Genomic DNA, 22489 nt, shown 5'->3' on the forward strand with positions numbered 1-22489 from the left:
ATCTCCTTACATAAAGGCCAATATGCCATTTGCCTTCCTAATTGCTCGATGCACCTGCACACTAACTTTCTTCTTTCCTTAATATGCACGCCAAAATCTGTTTATACATAATACTTGCATATTTCTCTCCTTTTTTGTATTCTTGCGCTTGCGACCAAAGTGAATAACTACACATTTCCCTGTGTTATATGCCACCTGTCATCTCGTTGTCCACTCGCTTAACCTGTCCATTATCTCTTGCAGCCTCTCTATCCTTCCCACAGCTTATCTTTCCATCTATCTTGGTTTTATCTGCAAAATTGGATACATTATTCTCTCTCTTCTAAGTCAATATAGATTGTGAGAAGGTAACGGCCCCAGCACTGATTCTTGCAGCACACCACTATTCACTCAAAAAGCCCCCTTTGTTTATTTTCTAACTCTTAACCAATCCTTTATCCGTGCTAATATTTTGACCCCCAACTCCATGAGTCCTTATTTTTGCCGTATAATCTTTTTCTGTGACACCATATCAAATGCATTTTAGAAATCTCAGGTATACTACATCCATTGCTTCCCTTTATCGAATCTACTAGTTACATCCTCAAAGTCGTAATTTTCCTTTAGTAAAACCATCTTGACTTGTTTTAATCATACTATGCTTTTCTAAGTGCATTGTTTAGACTTCCTTAATCGATTTCAACATTTTCCCAATGACCGGCTAATTGGTCTGCAGTTCACTGCTTTCTCTCTCTCACTTTCTCTCTCTCTCTCCTTTCTTGAAAAGTAGTGTATATTTTTCACTTACAATCTAGTGGGCCTTTTCCTGAATCTGAGGAATTTTGGAAAATCCATAGCTAGCACATCCACTATCTCTAGCTATCTCTTTTAGAACCCTCGTGTAGGCCATCAGGTCCTGGGGATTTCTCAGATTTAGCCCCTTGGGTTTCTCCGGTACTTTATCTCTGATATTAATTTCCCTAATCTTCTCGCTCTTTTTAGCCTCTAGGTTATTGTTTATTTCTCGTATGGAACTTGTCTCCTACAGTGACGACAGACACACCATATTATTTGTTCAATGCCACTGCCATTTCTCATTTTCCCCAATTAATTTCTCCTGTCTCTGTTTCTAAAGGAGCAACATTTTCTTAGCTGCTGCTATTTTTTTTCCTAAACTTATAAAACTCTTATATTTCAGGCTTGTGTACTCATTAAATTTTTTCCCTTTTTATTCAGCTTTTTGGTGGCTCTGGCTTCTAAACCAGTCCCAGACCTCAGACTTGTTACTGTTTTCTGCAACACTGGAAGCCTCTTTTAAAAATCTGATTTTTTTTATCATTTTAAATAAAATTCCTTTTTTTAAATATAAGTTTAGAATACCCAATTCATTTTTTCCAATTAAGGGGCAATTTAGTGTGGCCAATCCACCTACCTGAATATCTTTTGGTTGTGGGGGTGAAACCCATGCAAACATGTGCAAACTCCACACGGACAGTGACCCAGAGCCGGGATCAAACCTGGGACCTCAGCGCCATGAGGTAGCAGTGCAAACCACTGCGCCAACGTGCTGCCCTCTGATACTATCCTTAACTTCCTGAGAGAAGCACTGATAGGTCCTCCTGGCCGCGTTTTGTTCTTCAATGGAAATTTTCTTATTGAGCATTTTGAATTGTTTCTCTAATATTTCCACTGTTCATTTTCCTCTAATCCTTAAAGTCTATTTACCCAATTAACAGTGACCTGTTCTTCCCTCATGACTAGGTAATTGGGGCTGGTTTAGCACACTGGGCTAAATAGCTGGTTTTTAAAGCAGACCAAGGCAGGCCAGCAGCACGGTTCAATTCCCGTACCAGCCTCCCCGAACAGGTGCCGGAATGTGGCGACTAGGGGCTTTTCACAGTAACTTCATTTGAAGCCTACTTGTGACAATAAGCGATTTTCATTTTCATTGGCTTTCAAGTTTAAGATTTGTTAGAATTGGAATGTCACTTTTAAAGTTTTTTAAAATAAATTTAGAGTACCCAATTCATTTTTTTTTCCAATTAAGGGGCAATTTGGCGTGTTAAGTCCACCTACCTTGCACATCTTTGGGTTGTGGGGGCGAAACCCTCGCAAACACGGGGAGAATGTGCAAACTCCACACGGACAGTGACCCAGAGCCGGGATCGAACCTGGGACCTCGGCGCCGTGAGACTGCAGTGCTACCACTGCGCCACCGTGCTGCCCTTTCACTTTCAAAGTTGACGTGGAATGGTATTGTGGTCGCTATTTCCCAGTGGATCTTTTACTATGATCCCAATTAACCCTGCTTCATCATACAATGCTAGATCTAAGATAGCTTTATCCCTAGTTGATTCCATTAAATGCTGCTCCAAGCAACTGTCACAAAAACATTCTACAAATCATCTTCTAGACCTTTCTTGCCAATTTAATTTTCCTAGTCTATTTGAAGATTAAAGTCCCCCAAAATGATTACATTTCCTTTGTTACGGGCTGCACTAATATATGGTTTAATGCTCTGCCCAACAGTACAGCTACTCCCACCAGTGTTTTTTTACTCTTGCTGTTCCTAATTTTCACCCATACTAAATTGACTTCATGATCTTCAGAGACCAGATCCTTTCTCACTAATGTCCTTGTCATCCTTTACGTGAAGTGCTACCCCACCTCCTTGGCCATTTTGTCTGTCATTCTGAAATATTGTGTACTCTTGAATAATTAGTTATGTCCCAATCTTGATCAAATAATCATGTTTCTGTATTGGCGATTAGATCTAAATCTTTTGTCTCTAGTTCCACTAATTTATCAAATTGCAGATACTTTGATTCCCTGTAATGACATTCGCTGATGGAAGTCTTTTTGTTAAGCTCTCTGTCCCTTCCTGTCCCACTGTGTTTGTCTTCACCCATACCCACATCACTATATGGTTCGGATAACTCCCTCTTTGGATTTCTAAGTTTCCTTTCACCGGTGTTTCTCTCCCCCTCTCCCCCCCTTTCCTTCCTTCTGTTAGTTTAAAGCCCTGTCCACAGCCCTAGTTGTACGACTGACCAGGACACCAGTTCCAGCCTGGTTCAAGTGGAGCCCATCCCCCACAGAACAGCTCCGTCTTTCCTGAGTACTGAGTCCGGTGCCCCATGAAATCCCTTCTTCCCATACCAGTCTTTGAGCCATGAGTTTAATTCTCCAAATCTGGTTAAACCTAAGCCAATTGACACTTGGCTCGGGTAACAATCCAGAGATGATTATCGTTGAATTTAATTTGGACCATAACTCCCGTTCTGCTATGTTGTTGGATCCTAAAGGGACCATGACAACTGGATCCTCCAACTCCCAACTTTCTCTCCAGCTAGGAGGAGATGGCCTTAACCCAGAAAGGCAGGCAACACAATCTTCAGTGTTCCCAGTCCTGTCTGCAGAGATGGTATATATTTCTCCAACTATACTGTTTATTTTTGCCGTCTAAAAAAATTTTGCAGTCCTTTTCATCCACACAAGTAGCAGGCACCTCAAAACCTGTTGGGCAAGGTTGAGGCTCCTCCATCACCACATACTGGATCCCCATGCCTGCCTGACCTGCACTTGCACCTTTCTGTCCATGGTCATTCCTGCCTATCCTGAGGAGAGTGACCACTTCATGTCTAGATAACTTTCCCCTCTTCTTGATATATCACTGTGTACACAGCACTGCTTCCAGTTCAATAACTTTTGCACAACTCCTACAGTTGCAGGTACTTACTGCAGATGTTTGCCCTGGATCGCACTGGTATCCAGAAGCTTCCGCAGTCGCAGCACATAACCTCCTTGCCACTGTTACTACATAATAATTACTTTGCCTGAACTTGTAATTAATAAACCATGCTTCTCCCAATAACCTTGACTACTGCTAGTAGAAGTTAAATAAATACTACCAATAAAACCTTACAATTAATAATAAATTACACACTTTTGAAAGATGAAAGGAGCAAAATAGTTAACCGGTTTCCATGTGACATCATGCTTTGATTATCTTGTGATATTTTGGAACTGCCCTTGCTCTAAATCGCTCTGCTGCTCTCCTTCTCTCACCATTAACTCCAGTGTTTATAATCCAGTGTTCTGCATCTGCTGAATTTGTTGAACTTGTTGAAAGTTAGCTACGTCCTACCACTTTTATACCTGTGGAAAATGTGAATTTTTCTTCTTGAATTTCCAACTATTTTTTTCATAAAGAATTATGTAACAATAGCTTTGGAAAGCGACTTGGGTAACATGCCTTGTGGTCTCCAGTTATATCTACAGAGAAGGTTGGGATACATTTTTTTGCTTTATATTTCATTTATGCAAAACTTTTCAGAATCTCAGGTTGTGGCCAAACACTTGAGTACCTTTCCTACGTGTGGTCGCTGTTGTAAAGTAGGGAGTAAGGCTTCCAATTTCCACACAGCAAAATCCCACATAGCATAAAAAAGAATGTAATGTTTATTATTTTGATTGGGCAGGATATAAGGGACTTCCCTGCTCTCTTTAATGGTGCTTAGCTATTTTCACATTCACTAAAGAGGGAATTAAGTATAAGAGCTCATCAGAAAGATGGCACCCCTGACCGTGTGCTTCAAGTAGTAATTGTACAATTATTGGCTCCTTTGAAAGCATCAAACTAATTATTGCTGTTTGTAATTTCAGAACGACTGGAGAAGTGACATCAGGGGTTGTAAATAAAGTGTTCAACCAACCGAAAGCAAGAGCCAAGGAGTTGGGGGTGGAAATATGTCTAATGTACATAGAAATAGAAAAGGCTGAGCCTGTTCAAGAGGAGCTGCTGAAAGGACTTGATAACAAAAACCCCAAGATTGTTGTGGCCTGTATAGAAACAATAAGGAAGGCTCTTGGGTAAATATAGGATGTATTCTACTCTGTGCGAATGTCCTATAACTGTAGAAATCTTTTGTCTCGTGGAAACGTTGACATTTTTCTCCTGAGGTAACCACTTGTTTAAATTCGAAGTTTGCCTGTTGTCTTGCATCAAATGTAGCCATTCTCTGCCTTAGTTCAGTTGTGTGCCATAATTGGGGATAAATTATGTAAAATCTGTACTAGTCTGAAACATTTTATCTTGGTGGAAATTTAGGATGATCGCACAATATCTTACCAATTTTTCTCATTTCCTGTTAGTGAATTTGGTTCAAAAATAGTACAGCTGAAGCCAATTGTCAAGGCTTTGCCAAAATTATTTGAATCACGAGAAAAAGCTGTTCGAGATGAAGCCAAACTATTGGCAGTGGAAGTCTACAAGTGGATTCGTGATGCCTTGCGACCGCCGCTGCAAAACATTAATTCTTTGCAGGTACATTTTATTTTTATACAGTCAGATTTATAAAGGCATCAAAACTAATATAGAAGACTATGAGAATTCGGGTAATTTTTTTTCCCCCTCAGTTAAAAGAGCTTGAAGAAGAATGGGTTAAATTGCCAACTACTGCTCCCAGGCAGACCCGGTTTTTGCGCTCTCAACAAGATCTCAAAACCAAATTTGAACAGCATCAAGCAGCAGGCGATGATGAAGAAGGTCAGTTAAGTACATTGGTTGATGAAAATTTTACAAATTAAATGCTCAAACTTGAGATCTTTAGGATCTTTTCACACTAACTTTTGACTCCTCTAGATTCCAGACGATGGTGAAACTTTACATGAGTTTACAAAATGTTCCATTTGGCCAATAAAGCACTAATCCAAGTCCATTAAAAACTGATGTAAATACTCAGCAGGTCTGGTGGCATTTGTGGAGAGAGAGATATAAACTGACTTAATGAAGATCAAGATCCTTTCTTCCAAAATGAGGGAAGTTGAAATAGTCTAATGTAATCACGCTCAAAGTACAAAGGAATGGTTGGGGAGACGGTTGTATGGGCGAATAAAAGGGAAGTCTGATAGGTTGGAAGACTGGGAGAGATTGACTGCAACCACTCACTCCATGCCAATGAGGCTGAAGAAGTTTAATTCCCTATTGGCTTTCCTCATGACTACGTTATATCGATGGCCTCTAGTTATGGCCTTGTCCCCAAGCAAAAGCATTCACGATGGTGACGTAGTGGGAATGTCACCACAGCAATGTGGTTGATTCTGAGTTGCCCTCTGAATTGGCCGAGCAAACCACTCCGTTAAAGGCAATAATTGTTTGGCAACACTTTGCCAGTGTTATCCACATAAGTTCATAATATATAGGAGCAGAATTAGACCATTTGACCCTTCGAGCCTGCTCTGCCATTCGATCATGGCTATCCTTAACTCCACCATCCAGTCCATTTTCCATAACCCTTCAACCCATTATTAATTAAAAATTTGTCTCACTCCTCAAATTTACTCATTGTCCCAGCATCCACCATACTCTGGGGTAGCGAACTCCACAGATTCACAGCCTTTTGGGAGATGTAGTTTCTCAACTCGTTTTTAAATTTGCTTTCTCGTATCCTAAGGTATTCCGGAACCCCTCATTCTGGAATGCCCCACAAGAGGAAGCATCTGCTCTGTGTCTACTTTATTCATACATTGTATCAACTAGTGTTTGTTAAAAATAAATATAGAGTACCCAATTATTTTTTGTTTTCCAATTTAAGAGGCAATTTAGCACGGCTAATCCACCTACTCTGCACATCTTTGGGTTTATAGATTATCATAGAAGTTACAGTGCAGGAGGAGGCCATTCAGCCCATCAAGTCTGCACCGACTCTTGGAAAGAGCACCCTACCCAAGGTCAACACCTCCACCCTATCCCCATAACCCAGTAACCCTACCCAACACTAAGGGTAATTTATCATGGCCAATCCGCCTATCCTGCACATCTTTGGACTGTGGGAGGAAACTGGAGCACCCGGAGGAAACCCACGCACACACTGGGACGATGTGCAGACTCCGCACAGACAGTGACCCAAGCCGGAATCGAACCTGGGACCCTGGAGCTGTGAAGCAATTGAGCTATCCACAATGCTACCGTGCTGCCCATTGTGGAGGTGAAACCCATGCAGACACGGTGGGAATGTGTAAACTCCACACGGACCTGGGGCTGGGGTTGACCATTTATCATCTTGTATACCTTTGATTTGATCTCTCTTTGTTCTTCTAAGCTTGAGAGAGTATAGGCCTAAAGTGTTGAATCTCTCTTCAAACGACAGACCCCATACCTCTGGAATCAACCTAGTGAACCTGCCTCCAATGCCACTGCACCTTTCCTCTAATAAGAGGACCAAAACTGTGCACAAAACTCCAGTTGTTATCTCACTTATGCCCTGTATAGTTGCAACAACATTTCCTTACCTTTCATCTATTCCTTTAGCTATAAATGCCAACATTCCATTCACTTTAAGAAAAAATTCAATTTATAGCCACGTTACAATTTCAAGGGTCATCCTGACTTTTTTTCCCCTCCCCCAAGCGGACACCCAGCCAGCCAATTGATTCCTGATATGTATACCCAAGCATTTTAGGTATCATTCTTGTAAAAGTTTCAATTTATAAAAAAAAAAAAAAATACACTTTTTCTAAAATAAATAGGAAATAGATCACCTTTTTGGAAGGAAATGTTTTCAAAATGCGAAGCATTTATTACGTTGAGTCCTTGTTGCAGCTTGGTTTGACGTGCAAAAAAGATGCAATACATTTTAGTGCAAAGATGCTTTGTGGTTTTCTCACAGGTGATGAGGAAGCTGAAGTGCCTGTTGTGGATGCTTATGATCTTTTGGAGCCTGTTGAGATTCTTTTAAAGCTTCCAAAAGATTTCTATGAAAAAATTGTAAGTACAGTCCGATTCTAATGCATGCTTCTATCTCATCAAGAGAATTGTAGTTTTCTTCATTAATAGTGGTGTTTTGAGTGCCACGTTCATGAATATTTTTGTTCAATTCATTTTGATACTTGCACTGAAAGGATACTGAATGTTAAGAATAAAGTTTACATTTATAGTATTGCAATTTGAAACATTGTAGTACCTTATCAAGAACATAGTTTGAGAACAGGAGAGTTGTTGAATTTTATCTTCATCATCCTGAAGGGCATGAGCAGTTTAACTGTTGTCTGACTTGAGATGGAAGTTTAAAAAAAAATAAAAATTACCCAACCTGGGATTGTTTTAAAATAAATAAATAAAAATAAATAAATAAATAAAAGCTCCGCCTCTACATTATGGTTCTAATTGAAGATTTAGATTTGGGGGTCCAGTTGGGGGGAATTTCATTTGAGGCTAATTCTCTTTCATGTCCCCCTTGCCAGTGTGCACCTTGTAAATGAAGTTGAATTATAGTCTGATAGGGCAGCACGGTGGTACAGTGGTTAGCATTGCTGCCTCATGGTGCCGAGGTCCCAGGTTCGATCCCGGCTCTGGGTCACTGTCCGTGTGGGGTTTGCACATTCTCCCGTGTTTGCGTGGGTTTCGCCCGCACAACCCACAAGATGTGCAGGGTAGGTGGATTGGCCACGCTAAATGCCTCTTAATTGGAAAAAATGAATTGGGTACACCAAATTTATTTTTAAAAAAGTTATAGTCTAATTGGTAAATAGCTTTTTAAAAGATCGTTTTGGCCAGTTAATAGGTATATTACAACACTAAATTTAAATTATAAAAAAAAAAATAAAAAAAAAAAATTATTGGTTAGTTTTAGGTTGTAGTGGTTGAGAATATTACTTCTAATGTAATTTGTACAAAAACTAATTACAAGTGTTTATGTCCTGGGTGCTGAATCAGTTAGTGAGACCCCTGTCAGCATTTAAACAAAGTGGGAATCTTTTTAAATGAGTAGTTCTGAAGGTATTGAATCAGGCTATTTGTTACAACAGGGATTTAATTCAAAGTCTTAACTGCAGATTGGCCCCCAACAATTTGGAGTTGGTAACTGACCACCAGTAAATCTTATACTAGATTAATCAAATTGTTCTCTGTCAACACTAAATCCTGCACTGGTCAAACTATCTTGGTGACTTTTTTTCTTGTCTACTTAAAATAGGAGGCCAAAAAATGGCAGGAACGGAAAGAGGCTCTGGAAGCGCTTGAGGTGCTTGTGAAAAACCCCAAGATAGAACCTGGAGATTATGCGGATCTTGTGAGAGCACTTAAAAAAGTAACTATTATACCGGTATTTCAGTCTTGTGATAAGTTGTACATGAAATGTGAATGGCGCTGCTGCATACAACATGAAATATTTTTTTGCCCAACTCTATTCTGAAAATAAAGTACTATTTGCCCTTCTAGCTCTCACTTCCTTCACGCATGCTGGCTTTTTGGGGACAGAAAAATAATTGATTTTAGAATCTTGAGCTCAATGCCAGTCAGTTCAAAACGTTGAGCAGGAATTGAGCATTTTTTAGGATGGATATAGAGGGATACGGCGCTAGGAAAAGCTGAGGGTTTGTGCCAAAAGTGGTATCCTGAGTAGTTACAGGCTTGGAGGGCAGAGGGGCCTGTTCCTGTGCTGCTTTGTTCTTTGAATTCAGGTGTAGTAATGTGATGTTCACTGTTTATAGGATATAAAGCGTGAGAATTGTAAAGATGTCTAGTACATTTTATTGTACAGGGTTCCCCTTTCCACCTAGCTTTTCTTTTTGTGATGTTGAAGTACCTGTCGTTTTTCATTTGCCTTTCTGATTCGAGAAAGTTTGACTTTTATCACGGGAATTTCAACTAGTTATGCTATTTATCAACAACTTTCTTGGTATGGTATAAATGTTCTTGGTAAGTGACATTGTAAATATTAATCACATTTCACTTTCACCTGTGTTAGGCATTGTTGCGTACATTTTCTACTGGATGGGTGCATGCTTTCTCTATCAGTGCCTGATGAACAAGAAGTCTTTTGAGCTTGGCTATGGGTCACTCAACCAAGTCCTTTTTTAAAAAAAAAAAAAAAAAAAAAAACCTCTTGAACATACTCAAAGTTGCACAACTGCAAAGCTTCTGCATGGAGTTTTCCCTTTTATCTGTTCACAGTATCGCTGCGTGTTTTTAACATGTAGACATTTGAAAGAATCCGAACCTCTCAGTTAATATTTCCATCGCTTGTAACCCATGGGAATTAATACAATAAGCTCTTGAAATGTGATCCCTCAAATAGACATATGAAAATAAAAGACAAGACACAGTTGAACTTCTGAGCCTGTCCCAGCCAGTCATGGTGCAATTGATGACACCAGGATGCTCACCCCACCTAATAGCCCTAGAAAAGTTATTTTAATCTTGAGTTTGAAGTAATCATGCTTGCAAATGAGAATACGTTGTCTTGCACCGTTCTGAATAATGTTTTTAACTTGTATTGCCCCATCTAGGTTATTGGAAAGGACTCCAATGTACTGCTTGTAGCTTTGGGTGCAAAATGTCTTGCTGGACTGGCTTCTGGACTCAGGAAGAAGTTCCAGTCCTATGCTACTCATGTAAGTTTCAAATAGGTGGGACTTCAGCCCAATCTGCACAAGGAAATGTATATAAATATTTTGTTACATGCAACTGTGCAATCAATTTGTATTGCTGATCCTTTGGCATTGAGTAAAGGCGCTAATGTGAATGGCAATGAGTTGTAAGGTATGTAACTCTTTTACTGGGGATTGATGGAGGAAAATTGAGTATGAGCTGAAAGGTTTTCTGCTGCTCTTATAGTGTCATGGGATTTTTAACATCCACCTGAACTTGGATTTTCTAATCGGATAAAGAAAGACCTGCAAATATATAGCACTTTTCATGATCACTGGACCTCTCAAAGCGCTTTAAAGCCAAAGAAGTATGTTTAAAATTTTGTCAAATGTAATAATGTAGCAGTTCCTTTATACACAGCAAGCCCTCGAGTAGCAATCTGATAATGGTCGGATAAGCTGTTTTTGTGATGTTGAATGAAGGATGCGGATTGGCCGCAGCATCAGGGATAACTCCCCAGCAGTCAAAATAGTGCTATGGAATCTTTAATATCTACTCGAGTAGGCAGGTGAGATGCCAGTTTAATGTTCTATCTGAAAGATTCACCTCTCAGTGCAGCATTCCTTCGATAACGTGCTGGGGCTTGATTTTTGTGCTCAAGTCATGGAGTGGGACTTCAGCACAGAACCTTGTAACTCTGGACGTGAGTGCTACAAACTACCACTAGATTTTGTGATGTGGAGATGCCGGTGTTGGACTGGGGTGAGCACAGCAAGAAGTCTTACAACACCAGGTTAAAGTCCAACAGGTTGTTCATGTCACTAGCTTTCTGAGCGCTGCTCCTTCCTCAGGTGAATGAAGAGGTATGCTCCAGAAACGTATATATCGACAGACTCAAAGATGCCAGACGATGCTTGGAATGCGAGCATTAGCAGGTGATTAAATCTTTACAGATCCAGAGATGGGGTAACCCCAGGTTAAAGAGGTGTGAATTGTGTCAAGCCAGGACAGTTGGTAGGATTTCGCAGGCCAGATGGTGGGGGATGAATGTAATGCGACATGAATCCCAGGTCCCGGTTGAGGCCGCACTTGTGTGCGGAACTTGGCTATAAGCTTCTGCTCGGCGATTCTGCGTTGTTGCGCGACCTGCAGGCCGCCTTGGAGAACGCTTACCTGGAGATCAGAGGCTGAATGCCCTTGACTGCTGAAGTGTTCCCCGACTGGAAGGGAACATTCCTGCCTGGTGATTGTCGTGCGATGTCCGTTCATTCGTTGTCGCAGCGTCTGCATGGTCTCGCCAATGTACCACGCTTCGGGACATCCTTTCCTGCAGTGTATGAGGTAGACAACGTTGGCCGAGTCGCACGAGTATGTACCGCGTACCTGGTGGGTGGTGTTCTCACGTGTAATGGTGGTATCCATGTCGATGATCTGGCATGTCTTGCAGAGATTGCCATGGCATGGTAGTGTGGTGTCGTGGTCACTGTTCTGAAGGCTGGGTAGTTTGCTGCAAACAATGGCTTGTTTGAGGTTGTGCGGTTGTTTGAAGGCAAGTAGTGGGTGTGTGGGGATGACCTTGGCAAGATGTTCATCTTCATCAATGACGTGTTGAAGGCTGTGAAGAAGATGTCGTAGTTTCTCCGCTCTGGGAAAGTACTGGACGACGAAGGGTATTCTGTAGGTTGTGTCCCATGTTTGTCTTCTGAGGAGGTCGGTGCGGTTTTTTGCTGTGGTGCGTTGGAACTGTCGATCGATGAGTCGAGCGCCATATCCCGTTCGTACGAGGGCATCTTTCAACGTCTGTAGATGTCTGTTACGCTCCTCCTCGTCTGAGCAGATCCTGTGTATACGGAGCGTTTGTCCATAGGGGATGGCTTCTTTAATGTGTTTAGGGTGGAAGCTGGAGAAGTGGAGCATCGTGAGGTTATCTGTGGGTTTGCGGTAAAGCAAAGTGCTGAGGTGACCGTCCTTGATGGAGACGAGTGTGTCCAAGAATGCAACTGATTTTGGAGAGTAGTCCATGGTGAGTCTGATGGTTGGATGGAACTTATTGATGTCATTGTGTAGTCGTTTCAGTGATTTTGTGGCTAACGTTTCCTTTCACCCCACCCTCGCTGCAGTAATATTTGATCTGGCATCAATTGCTGTTTAAGGAAGAGTGTTCCAAGCTCTTGGCAAGAAGCATTTCACTCCTGAATGATTTGGCTTGAAAGACTTTACCTCATCCAAGCGTCCCCAACTAGCAGAAGTTGTTTCTCCTAGTCCAACCTGTTCATTCCCCTTTAATATCGTGAAAATCCATAACCTTCTCAAATCCAGGAAATGCAACCCTGATTTGTTCAATCTTTCCTTTAGTCTTAACCTTTGCTGCACTTTCTCCAAGGTCATTACATCATTCCTGAGGCCCAGAATTGCACACAGTAACCGGGTCCTTGTATAACTGAAGTGTGATGTCTACCTGCCTTTTGTTGTAGTATTCCTCTAAATAGAAAGGCCAGCATTCTACGCCGTTTCGGAAAGTGTGCGCATAATTTTGAGGTCCAAATGATCTTCAGTTTGTCAACATTGAAATTCATTTGCCATGTTGTGCCCATTCATTTAATCTATCAATATTACAAATCCATGCTGGCTCTTAATTACGATGCTCATTCACTGTATCCTTAATTATATGTACTCTTATCAATTTTTTTGAATAGATGTTACGCTGGCAGGTTTATAATTCCCTGGTATCTCCTCATTTCTTGAGGAGCAGAGTGACATGCGTAACTTTCCCATATAGGGGAACAGAGAATTTTGCACGAGTATAATTGGGCTACTGCTATGTTCTCACCTCCTTCCTTTAAAACCCTGAGATGAAAAACATTGCTTCTGCATTGCTGTCATCTTGCTTGTGTTAATTTTGCTGAGCCCCTGATTTGCTGACCCCCTCTACTGTAAATGTTGATACCAAACCACTATGCCATTTCCTTTTCCCTTGCTGTTCCTCCTGCCAGATGTTTTGAAATGAGCTTACTCCATAAGAGGTCCAGAATTAAATGTGGGGCCATAATAGCTGAAATTTATGTGAATTGGTTCATTTTAAATTGCATTTATAAGCAAACCTAATGTCCTTGGTTCAAAACCTCTCAGTTGAGCATTATACAATACAATTATACATTGAGTATTCCATTTTTTCAGGTGGTGCCAACTCTCCTGGAAAAGTTTAAAGAGAAGAAACCTCAAGTAGTTCAAGCTTTGCAGGAAGCTATTGATGCTGTTTTTCTCTCAGTAAGTTCAAAATATGACATTCGTGTCTGGGATTTTGCATTTGAAACAAGCGTGGAAAACGTTTGAAAAATTTAAATTTCAGTTGCCGATTTCAACTAAAGTGTAACTTTTTGTGACATGCAGGCACAGTGGTAAGCACTGCTGCCTTACAGCGCCAGGGATCTGGGTTCAATTCCGACCTTGGGTGACTGTGGATTTTGCATCTTCACCCAGTGTCTGTGTGGGTTTCCACTGGTGCTCTGGTTTCCTTCCACAAATCCAAAGATGTGCAGGTTAGACGGGGTTACCAAATAAGGTAGGGGAGAGAGCCCAGCTAGGGTGCTCTTTCAGAGGGTCAGTGCAGACTCAGTGGGCCGACTGCTTTCCTTCTGCGCACTAGGGATTCTATGGATTTGATGCTTAAAACATGGAACCTCTTATTTCAGTGTAGAATGAGGTCATTTGTTCAATTATGCTGTAGTTACTTTCATATTAGAGGTGCCGTTACTTTTCCTGTACCCTTTATCTTGTTCCTTGAATGTTCTTATTTCCCTGATTTGCTGATCAATGGAGATAATCTTTCAGTTTGTACATTTTGACCATTTCAATATAGGCGTAGTGTACAATAGTGCTATTGTACGATCTATGTTATTACTTTCCAGATCAATAATTTTAAATAATCCAGAAAGAGAAACCTTTATTTCACAACTTTCTCAACCTCAAAAGCCCCAAAGCACTTTACAGCCAAAGAAGTTGTGGGTGCTATTGTACGATCTGTTATTCCTTTCCAGATCAATAATTTTAAATAATCCAGAAAGAGAAACCTTTATTTCACAACTTTCTCAACCTCAAAAGCCCCAAAGCACTTTACAGCCAAAGAAGTTGTTCTTTCAGTCGTAGCCACTTGTAATGTAAGGAAACACAGCAGCCAATTTACACATGATAAGATCCCATAAACAGTACAATGTGCAGATAATCTACTTTTAGTGATGTTGATAGAAGAACAACATTTGACATTTTAACAACTACCTGAGTGGGACGATTGCTGCTTTAACATTTTCTACGAAAAGTAGCGTCCCTGACAGATTTTGTGCACATGTCCTGGGTCGGATTTGAACAGACAACCTTTTAAGAAAGATGGCTCTGGGGATGAAGCGTTGCTGGGATAAGAGATTGGAATTAAGCCCTTGTGCATCAAGGCCAATTTAATGTTCCTTCTGCATATTACACCCTATGCGATTCTAAGCACTACACCTCTGATCACTTGTCACCACTGATTATGGCCACATTATATGGGCAGTCTGACAGCACAACGACAATTGTGTTGCAGATTCTACAGGCATGATGGTTCTGTTTTTAAAAAATATTTTTATTCCACGCTTTTCAACAAAATATAGATATACAAAATATCAAGAACAACCAAAGAGCATCAGAAAAACATCACATGATTTTGTTCTTGAGAGCAGATTTTTTACTACATGCATTGCAGCATACTGACTCTCAGTTGCAAGGAAGTACATGACTACTGCAGTGCTCTCAAATCCCATCTTATAGTGAATCCAGCATTGCTACAAATCATGGGAGATGGGGCCCCTATAATTCAGCCCAACTGAAACCCAGGGGATACAAATGATTTGAGCATTCACAAGTAGCAGCAAGATGCTAGTGCATCGGTGCTCTCTTGCAAGTGCCTTTTAAATTGGTCCCAGAATTGTCTGAAATAGGTGACTTGTTTTTACTAGCAATCCCCCCCCCCCTTCCAAAAAAACCATCCATTATGGGTGTCCATTGCAAATTTGGCTGGCCAATTTGATTCAGTAGTAGACTCCTCCATTATGAACTTGATATAGTGTAATTTTGTGAGAAGCCAGATTTTGATGAAAGCGGCCATTTCCGTGTAGCTCTAATTTAAACCTTATGGAAACAAGAATCTCTGAAAAATCTTGTATGTAGTAGGGTGCTTTTTCAGGATTTGGAACAAATTACTTTTGGAGCAATTTACTATGCAGTTCTGTACTTCATGTCATCAAACTGACAATGGGCCCTGTCTTAATACCCGTGTGTGCATTTTGAACAGAGATTTAATCCTTGCAAACATTAATCTCAAGCTTCATTTATAAAGAAATGAGCGTTTATTCATTCCAGTAGAGGAACATAGGAATTAGGAACAGAAGTAGGCAATTCACCCCTTCGAGCCTGCTCTGCCATTCAATCAGATCATGGCTGATCTTTTCCTGGTCTCATCCACCTCCATGCCTGTTCCCCATATCCTTCGCAAAAATATATCAACTTCTTCTTGAAACCATTTAATGATTCCGACTTCTCCACTCTGTAGGGCAACAAGTTCCACAAATTCACCACAATCTGCGAGATGCAGTTCCTCCTCGTCTCAGTTTTAAATCTGCCGCCTCTGAAATGAAATGAAAATGAAAATCGCTTATTGTCACAAGTAGGCTTCAAATGAAGTTACTGTGAAAAGCCCCTTGTCGCCACATTCCGACACCTGTTCGGGGAGGCTGGTACGGGAATTGAACCGTGCTGCTGGCCTGTCTTGGCCTGCTTTAAAAGCCAGCTATTCTCAACCTTTTTCTGTGACCTTTTGTTCTAGATTGCCCCATAGGGGAATATTTGTTCTACGTTTACTTTATCAATCCCGTTTAGTAACTTAAGGATTTCGATCAGATCCCTTCTCATTCTTCTGAACTCCAGCAAGTATAAGCCCAAACTGTTCAATCTCTCCTTGTACGTCAACCCTTTCATCCCGGAATCAATCTGGTGAGCCTCCCCTGGACAGCCACCAATGCCACCACATCCTTCCTCAAATAAGGAGACCAAAAATGGACACAATACTCCAGATGTGGTCTCACAAACACCGTATACAATTGTGACAACACTTCTCTACTTCTATACTCCAGTCCTTTTACAATAAATGCTAAAATTCAATTTGCCTTTTTAGTATATGCCGTACCTCCACACCAACTTCCTGTGATTCAAGATACCCAGATCCCTCCGCCCAGGCACATTTTGAATCTGCTTTCCATTTAGATCATTTACTTTTCTATTTTTCAGCCAAAATGGATAACCTTACACTTATTCACATTAAACCCCATCTGCGATATTTTGGTCCATTCTCCTAACCAATCTGTAAACTCTATCGCCTCTTCACTGCCTGCTTTCCCAACTATTTTAGTATATATTACAATCTGTCTCTGCTTGTAGATCATTTATATACATTGTAAACTGTTGAACTCTGAGTACTGACCCCTGTAACACCCCACTAGTTACAGTTCACCAGCCAGAGAAAGACCCATTTATCCCGGCCCTCTGCTTTTTGTCAAGTCAGCCAAACCTCAATCTAATCTTGTACTCTACCCCAATCTGCTGTGATCTCACCTTCAGGATCAATCTCTTATGCGGCACCTTGTCAAACACCTTCTGGAAGTCTAGATTTACCACATGCACAGGTACCTCATTATCCACCTTGCCGGTTACGACCTCCAAGAACTCGACAAGCTTGTCAAGCATGCCTTCATAAAACCATGCTGACAATGGTGGTTTGAGCTTTGTCTCGCAATGCTCAGTCGTCTCCTTAGTGATTGATTCCAGAAACTCCCCCACCACAAGGGTTCAAGCTAACCGGTCTATAATTTCCTATTTTTTGCCCCTCTCCCTTTTTGAATAGGGGTGTCACATAAGCGCATTTCCAATCCATCTGGGACAGTTCCAGAATCCAGGGAATTTTAAAATATCATAACCAATGCAGCCACTGCCACCTCCTATGATACTCTAGGGAGCAGGCCATCTTGTCTCTTTATCTACTTATAGAAGCTTTTAATATTAGTTTGTTTTCTGCTAGTTTCCTTTCTTAGTTCATCTTGGCTCTTTTGATTTTATTTTTAGTAGCGTTTTGCTGAACCTTAAAGTTCTCCCAATCCTCCAGCTTATCACTAGCTTTTGCAGTATGGTATGCCTAATTTATGTCTTTATGTCCTCTTTGATGTCTTTTTTTAAAGCCATGAATGTTTTTCTCCCTTGTACAATTCCTCTTCCTCTCAGGAATATACCTTAATTGAGAGGTATTTAATATCTCCCTGAACGTCCACCACTGTTCCTCAACTGTCCTACCCTTAATTATTTGTGCCTAGTCCACTTGGGCCAACTCTTTCCTCCGGCCTTTATGATTTCCTCTGTCCAACGCTAAGCCACTAGAATGGCACGTTTTCTCTGTCTCAATGCGAATTTGAAATTCTAGCATGCTGTGATCACTCCATCCAAGAGGATCCTTAACGACAAGACCATTTACCAACCTGTCTTCGTTACATAATGCGAAATCTAAAATAGCCTGCTCCCTGGTTAGGTCCATAACATATTGCTCTTAGAAAATATCCCTCATACATTACAAAACCTCTCTTGGGGCTACCTGTGTCAATTTGATTAAACCAGTCAATATGCATGTTAAAATCACCCATGATTACTGTCGTACCCTTCTCACCAGCCCTCGTTATTTTTTGTTTTATACTATGCCCCACTTGGGTAGTATTGCTCAGGATCCTGTAAATTACTTCTACCATGGAGTTTTCCCCCTTGTTTTTTTTTAAACTTACACCCAGATTGATTCAACATTTTGGCCCTTTGTGCCAATATAATTTCTTAATGCAGCTTTGATGTTGTCTTTAACCAATAAAGCAACTCCACCTCCTGACCCATCCTGTCTATCATTTCTGAATATCAGTGACTTTACACATTGATGTTTAGGTAGCATAGAGAAACCACTTTTAGAAGACATGAGTAATATCCCAACAATTCCGGAGAGTCAGGGGGCAGAGTTGAATATGGTAGCCATCACAAAGGAGAAAGTGCTAGAGAAACTAAGAGGTCTAAAAATTGATAAATCCCCGGGCCCAGATGGGCTACATCCTAGAGTTCTAAAGGAGATAGCTGAAGAAATAGTGGAGGCGTTAGTTATGATCTTTCAAAAGTCACTGGAGTCAGGAAAAGTCCCAGAGGATTGGAAAATCGCTGTTGTGACCCCCCTGTTCAAGAAGGGAACAAGGAAAAAGATGGAAAATTATAGGCCAATTAGCCTAACCTCGGTTGTTGGCAAGATTTTAGAATCCATTGTTAAGGATGAGATTTCTAAATTCTTGGAAGTGCAGGGTGGGATTAGGACAAGTCAGCATGGATTTAGTAAGGGGAGGTCGTGCCTGACAAACCTATTAAGAGTTCTTTGAAGAGATAACAAATAGGTTAGACCAAGGAGAGCCAATGGATGTTATCTATCTTGACTTCCAAAAGGTGCCTCACGGGAGACTGCTGAGTAAAATAAGCGCCCATGGTATTCGAGGCAAGGTACTAACATGGATTGACGATTGGCTGTCAGGCAGAAGGCAGAGAGTTGGGATAAGAGGTTATTTTTCGGAATGGCAACCGGTGACTAGTGGTGTCCCGCAGGGTTCAGTGTTGGGGCCACAGCTGTTCTCTTTTTATATATTAACGATCTAGAAGACGGGTCTGGGGGCATTCTGGCTAAGTTTGCCGATGATACAAAGATAGGTGGAGGGGCAGGTAGTATGGAGGAGGTGGGGAGGCTGCAGAAAGATTTAGACAGTTTAGGAGAGTGGTCCAAGAAATGGCTGATGAAATTCAACGTGGGCAAGTGCGAGGTCTTGCACTTTGGAAAAAAGAATAGAGGCATGGACTATTTTCTAAACGGTGACAAAATTCATAATGCTGAAGTGTAAAGGGACTTGGGAGTCCTAGTCCAGGATTCTCTAAAGGTAAACTTGCAGGTTGAGTCCGTAATTAAGAAAGCAAATGCAATGTTGTCATTCATCTCAAGAGGCTTGGAATATAAAAGCAGGGATGTACTTCTGAAGCTTTATAAAGCATTAGTTAGGCCCCATTTAGAATACTGTGAGCAATTTTGAGCCCCACACCTCAGGAAGGACATACTGGCGCTGGAGCGGGTCCAGCGGAGATTCACACGGATGATCCCAGGAATGGTAGGCCTAACATACGATGAACGTCTGAGGATCCTGGGATTATATTCATTGGAGTTTAGGAGGTTGAGGGGAGATCTAATAGAAACTTACAAGATAATGAATGGCTTAGATAGGGTGGATGTAGGGAAGTTGTTTCCATTAGCAGGGGAGACGAGGACCCGGGGGCACAGCCTTAGAATAAAAGGGAGTCACTTTAGAACAGAGATGAGGAGAAATTTCTTCAGCCAGAGAGTGGTGGGTCTGTGGAATTCATTGCCACAGAGGGCGGTGGAGGCCGGGACGTTGAGTGTCTTTAAGACAGAAGTTGATAAATTCTTGATTTCTTGAGGAATTCAGGGCTATGGAGAGAGAGCGGGTAAATGGAGTTGAAATCAGCCATGATTGAATGGTGGAGTGGACTCGATGGGCCGAATGGCCTTACTTCCACTCCTATGTCTTATGGTCTTGTGGTTTATTGCTGGTGCACCCTCAATTCTTTTGGACAGTTAACTAAATTAACTTAGTTTTGGGGCTTTATAGTTGACTAAATGTGGTATTGTCAGCATTGCCTAAATACTATATTTCATGCTACAAAAGACATTCTGTTCACCATTGCATTGATAGTTGAGATGTGATAAAATGTTCTAAAATAGATTTTAAGAATTTAATTGCGGAGATCAATTTAAAAAAAAAAAAAAAAATATTTTATTGAAAATTTTTGGCCAACCATCACAGTACATTGTGTATCCTTTACACAGTAATATCACAATATAAATAACAATGGCCAGTTTTATAAACCAGAAATAAATAATATATAAGCAAAAACAAAACTAAATGGCAATTCCTTGTCCCAGATAAATATTCTCCAAAAATATGTTTTAACCGTCCAATATACAATTATCTATAACAACAACCTATACATATTATACTTATATATTAACATCCCTGAGAATCCCTCTGGTTCCTCCTCTCTCTCTCTCTCTCTCTCTCTCTCTCTCTCTCTCTCTCTCTTCTCCCCCCCCCCCCCCACTGGGTTGCTGCTGCTGTCTTCTTCTTTTCCATTCCCTCTATCTTTCTGTGAGGTATTCGACGAACGGTTGCCACCGCCTGGTGAACCCTTGAGCCGATCCCCTTAGGACTAACTTAATCCGTTCCAGCTTTATAAACCCTGCCATGTCATTTATCCAGGTCTCCACACCTGGGGGCTTGGCTTCCTTCCACATCAACAGTATCCTGCGCCGGGCTACTAGGGACGCAAAGGCCAAAACATCAGCCTCTTTCGCCTCCTGCACTCCCGGCTCTTCTGCAACCCCGAATATAGTCAACCCCCAGCTTGGTTCGACCTGGACCCCCACCACCTTCGAAAGCACCTTTGTCACCCCCACCCAAAACCCCTGTAGTGCCGGACATGACCAGAACATGTGGGTGTGATTCGCTGGGCTTCTCGAGCATCTCGCACACCTATCCTCTACTCCCAAAAATTTACTGAGCCGTGCTCCAGTCATATGCGCCCTGTGTAACACCTTAAATTGTATCAGGCTTAGCCTGGTACACGAGGACGATGAGTTTACCCTACTTAGGGCATCAGCCCACAGCCCCTCCTCAATCTCCTCCCCCCAGCTCTTCTTCCCATTTCCCTTTCAGCTCATCTACCATAATCTCCCCCTCGTCCCTCATTTCCCTATATATGTCTGATACCTTACCGTCCCCCACCCATGTCTTTGAGATCACTCTGTCCTGCACCTCCTGCGTCGGGAGCTGCGGGAATTCCCTCACCTGTTGCCTCGCAAAAGCCCTCAGTTGCATATACCGGAATGCATTCCCTTGGGGCAACCCATATTTTTCGGCCAGCGCTCCCAGACTTGCAAACGTCCCATCTACAAACAGATCTCTCAATTGTGTTACTCCTGCTCTTTGCCATGTTCCAAATCCCCCATCCATTCTCCCCGGAGCAAACTTATGATTATTTCTTATCGGGGACCACACCGAGGCTCCCGTCTTTCCCCTATGCCGTCTCCATTGCCCCCAAATTTTCAGAGTAGCCACCACCACCGGGCTTGTGGTGTATTTCTTCGGTGAGAACGGCAACGGCGCCGTCACCATGGCTTGTAGGCAAGTCCCCCTACAGGACGCCTTCTCCAATCTCTTCCACGCCGCTCCCTCCTCTTCTCGCATCCACTTACATACCATTGAGATGTTGGCGGCCCAGTAGTACTCACTCAGGCTTGGTAGCGCCAGCCCCCCCCCTATCCCTACTACGCTGCAAAAATCCCTTCCTCACGCTCAGGGTCTTCCCGGCCCACACACAACTCATGATACTCTTCTCAATCCTTTTGAAAAAAGCCTTTGTGATCACCACCGGGAGGCACTGGAACACAAAAGGGAATCTCGGGAGGACCACCATTTTAACCGCTTGTACCCTCCCTGCCAGTGACAGGGATACCATGTCCCATCTCTTGAAGTCCTCCTCCATCTGTTCCACCAACCGCGTTAAGTTTAACCTATGCAATGTACCCCAATTCTTGGCTATCTGGATCCCCAAGTAGCGAAAGTCCCTTGTTACCTTCCTCAGCGGTAAGTCCTCTATTTCTCTGCTCTGCTCCCCTGGATGCACCACAAACAGCTCACTTTTCCCCATGTTCAGCTTATATCCTGAAAATTCTCCAAACTCCCCAAGTATCCGCATTATCTCTGGCATCCCCTCCGCCGGGTCTGCCACGTACACCAATAAATCGTCCGCGTAAAGAGATACCCGGTGTTCCCCTCCTCCCCTGAGTACTCCCCTCCACTTCCTGGAACCCCTCAATGCTATTGCCAGGGGCTCAATCGCCAGTGCAAGCAATAATGGGGACAGAGGACATCCCTGCCTCGTCCCTCTATGGAGCCTAAAATACGCAGACCCCCGTCCATT

General features: G+C 42.0%; 1 protein-coding gene across 4 annotated transcripts in view; it reads left to right on the forward strand.

Moving 5' to 3' along the window:
* The window catches only part of ckap5 (cytoskeleton associated protein 5), a 188275-nt gene that overhangs the window by 36865 nt on the left and 128921 nt on the right, over window positions 1-22489 (forward strand). For all 4 annotated transcript variants that reach the window (XM_072466631.1, XM_072466633.1, XM_072466634.1 and 1 more), the window contains exons 4-10: window positions 4645-4851; window positions 5134-5305; window positions 5398-5527; window positions 7650-7747; window positions 8955-9068; window positions 10270-10374; window positions 13529-13618. In XM_072466631.1, the coding sequence (XP_072322732.1) occupies window positions 4645-4851; window positions 5134-5305; window positions 5398-5527; window positions 7650-7747; window positions 8955-9068; window positions 10270-10374; window positions 13529-13618 (916 nt within the window). The remainder of the gene's footprint in view (window positions 1-4644; window positions 4852-5133; window positions 5306-5397; window positions 5528-7649; window positions 7748-8954; window positions 9069-10269; window positions 10375-13528; window positions 13619-22489) is intronic.

The sequence above is a fragment of the Scyliorhinus torazame genome, chromosome 10, assembly GCF_047496885.1.
Source record: "Scyliorhinus torazame isolate Kashiwa2021f chromosome 10, sScyTor2.1, whole genome shotgun sequence".
In the NCBI taxonomy this organism is placed as follows: Eukaryota; Metazoa; Chordata; class Chondrichthyes; order Carcharhiniformes; family Scyliorhinidae; genus Scyliorhinus; species Scyliorhinus torazame.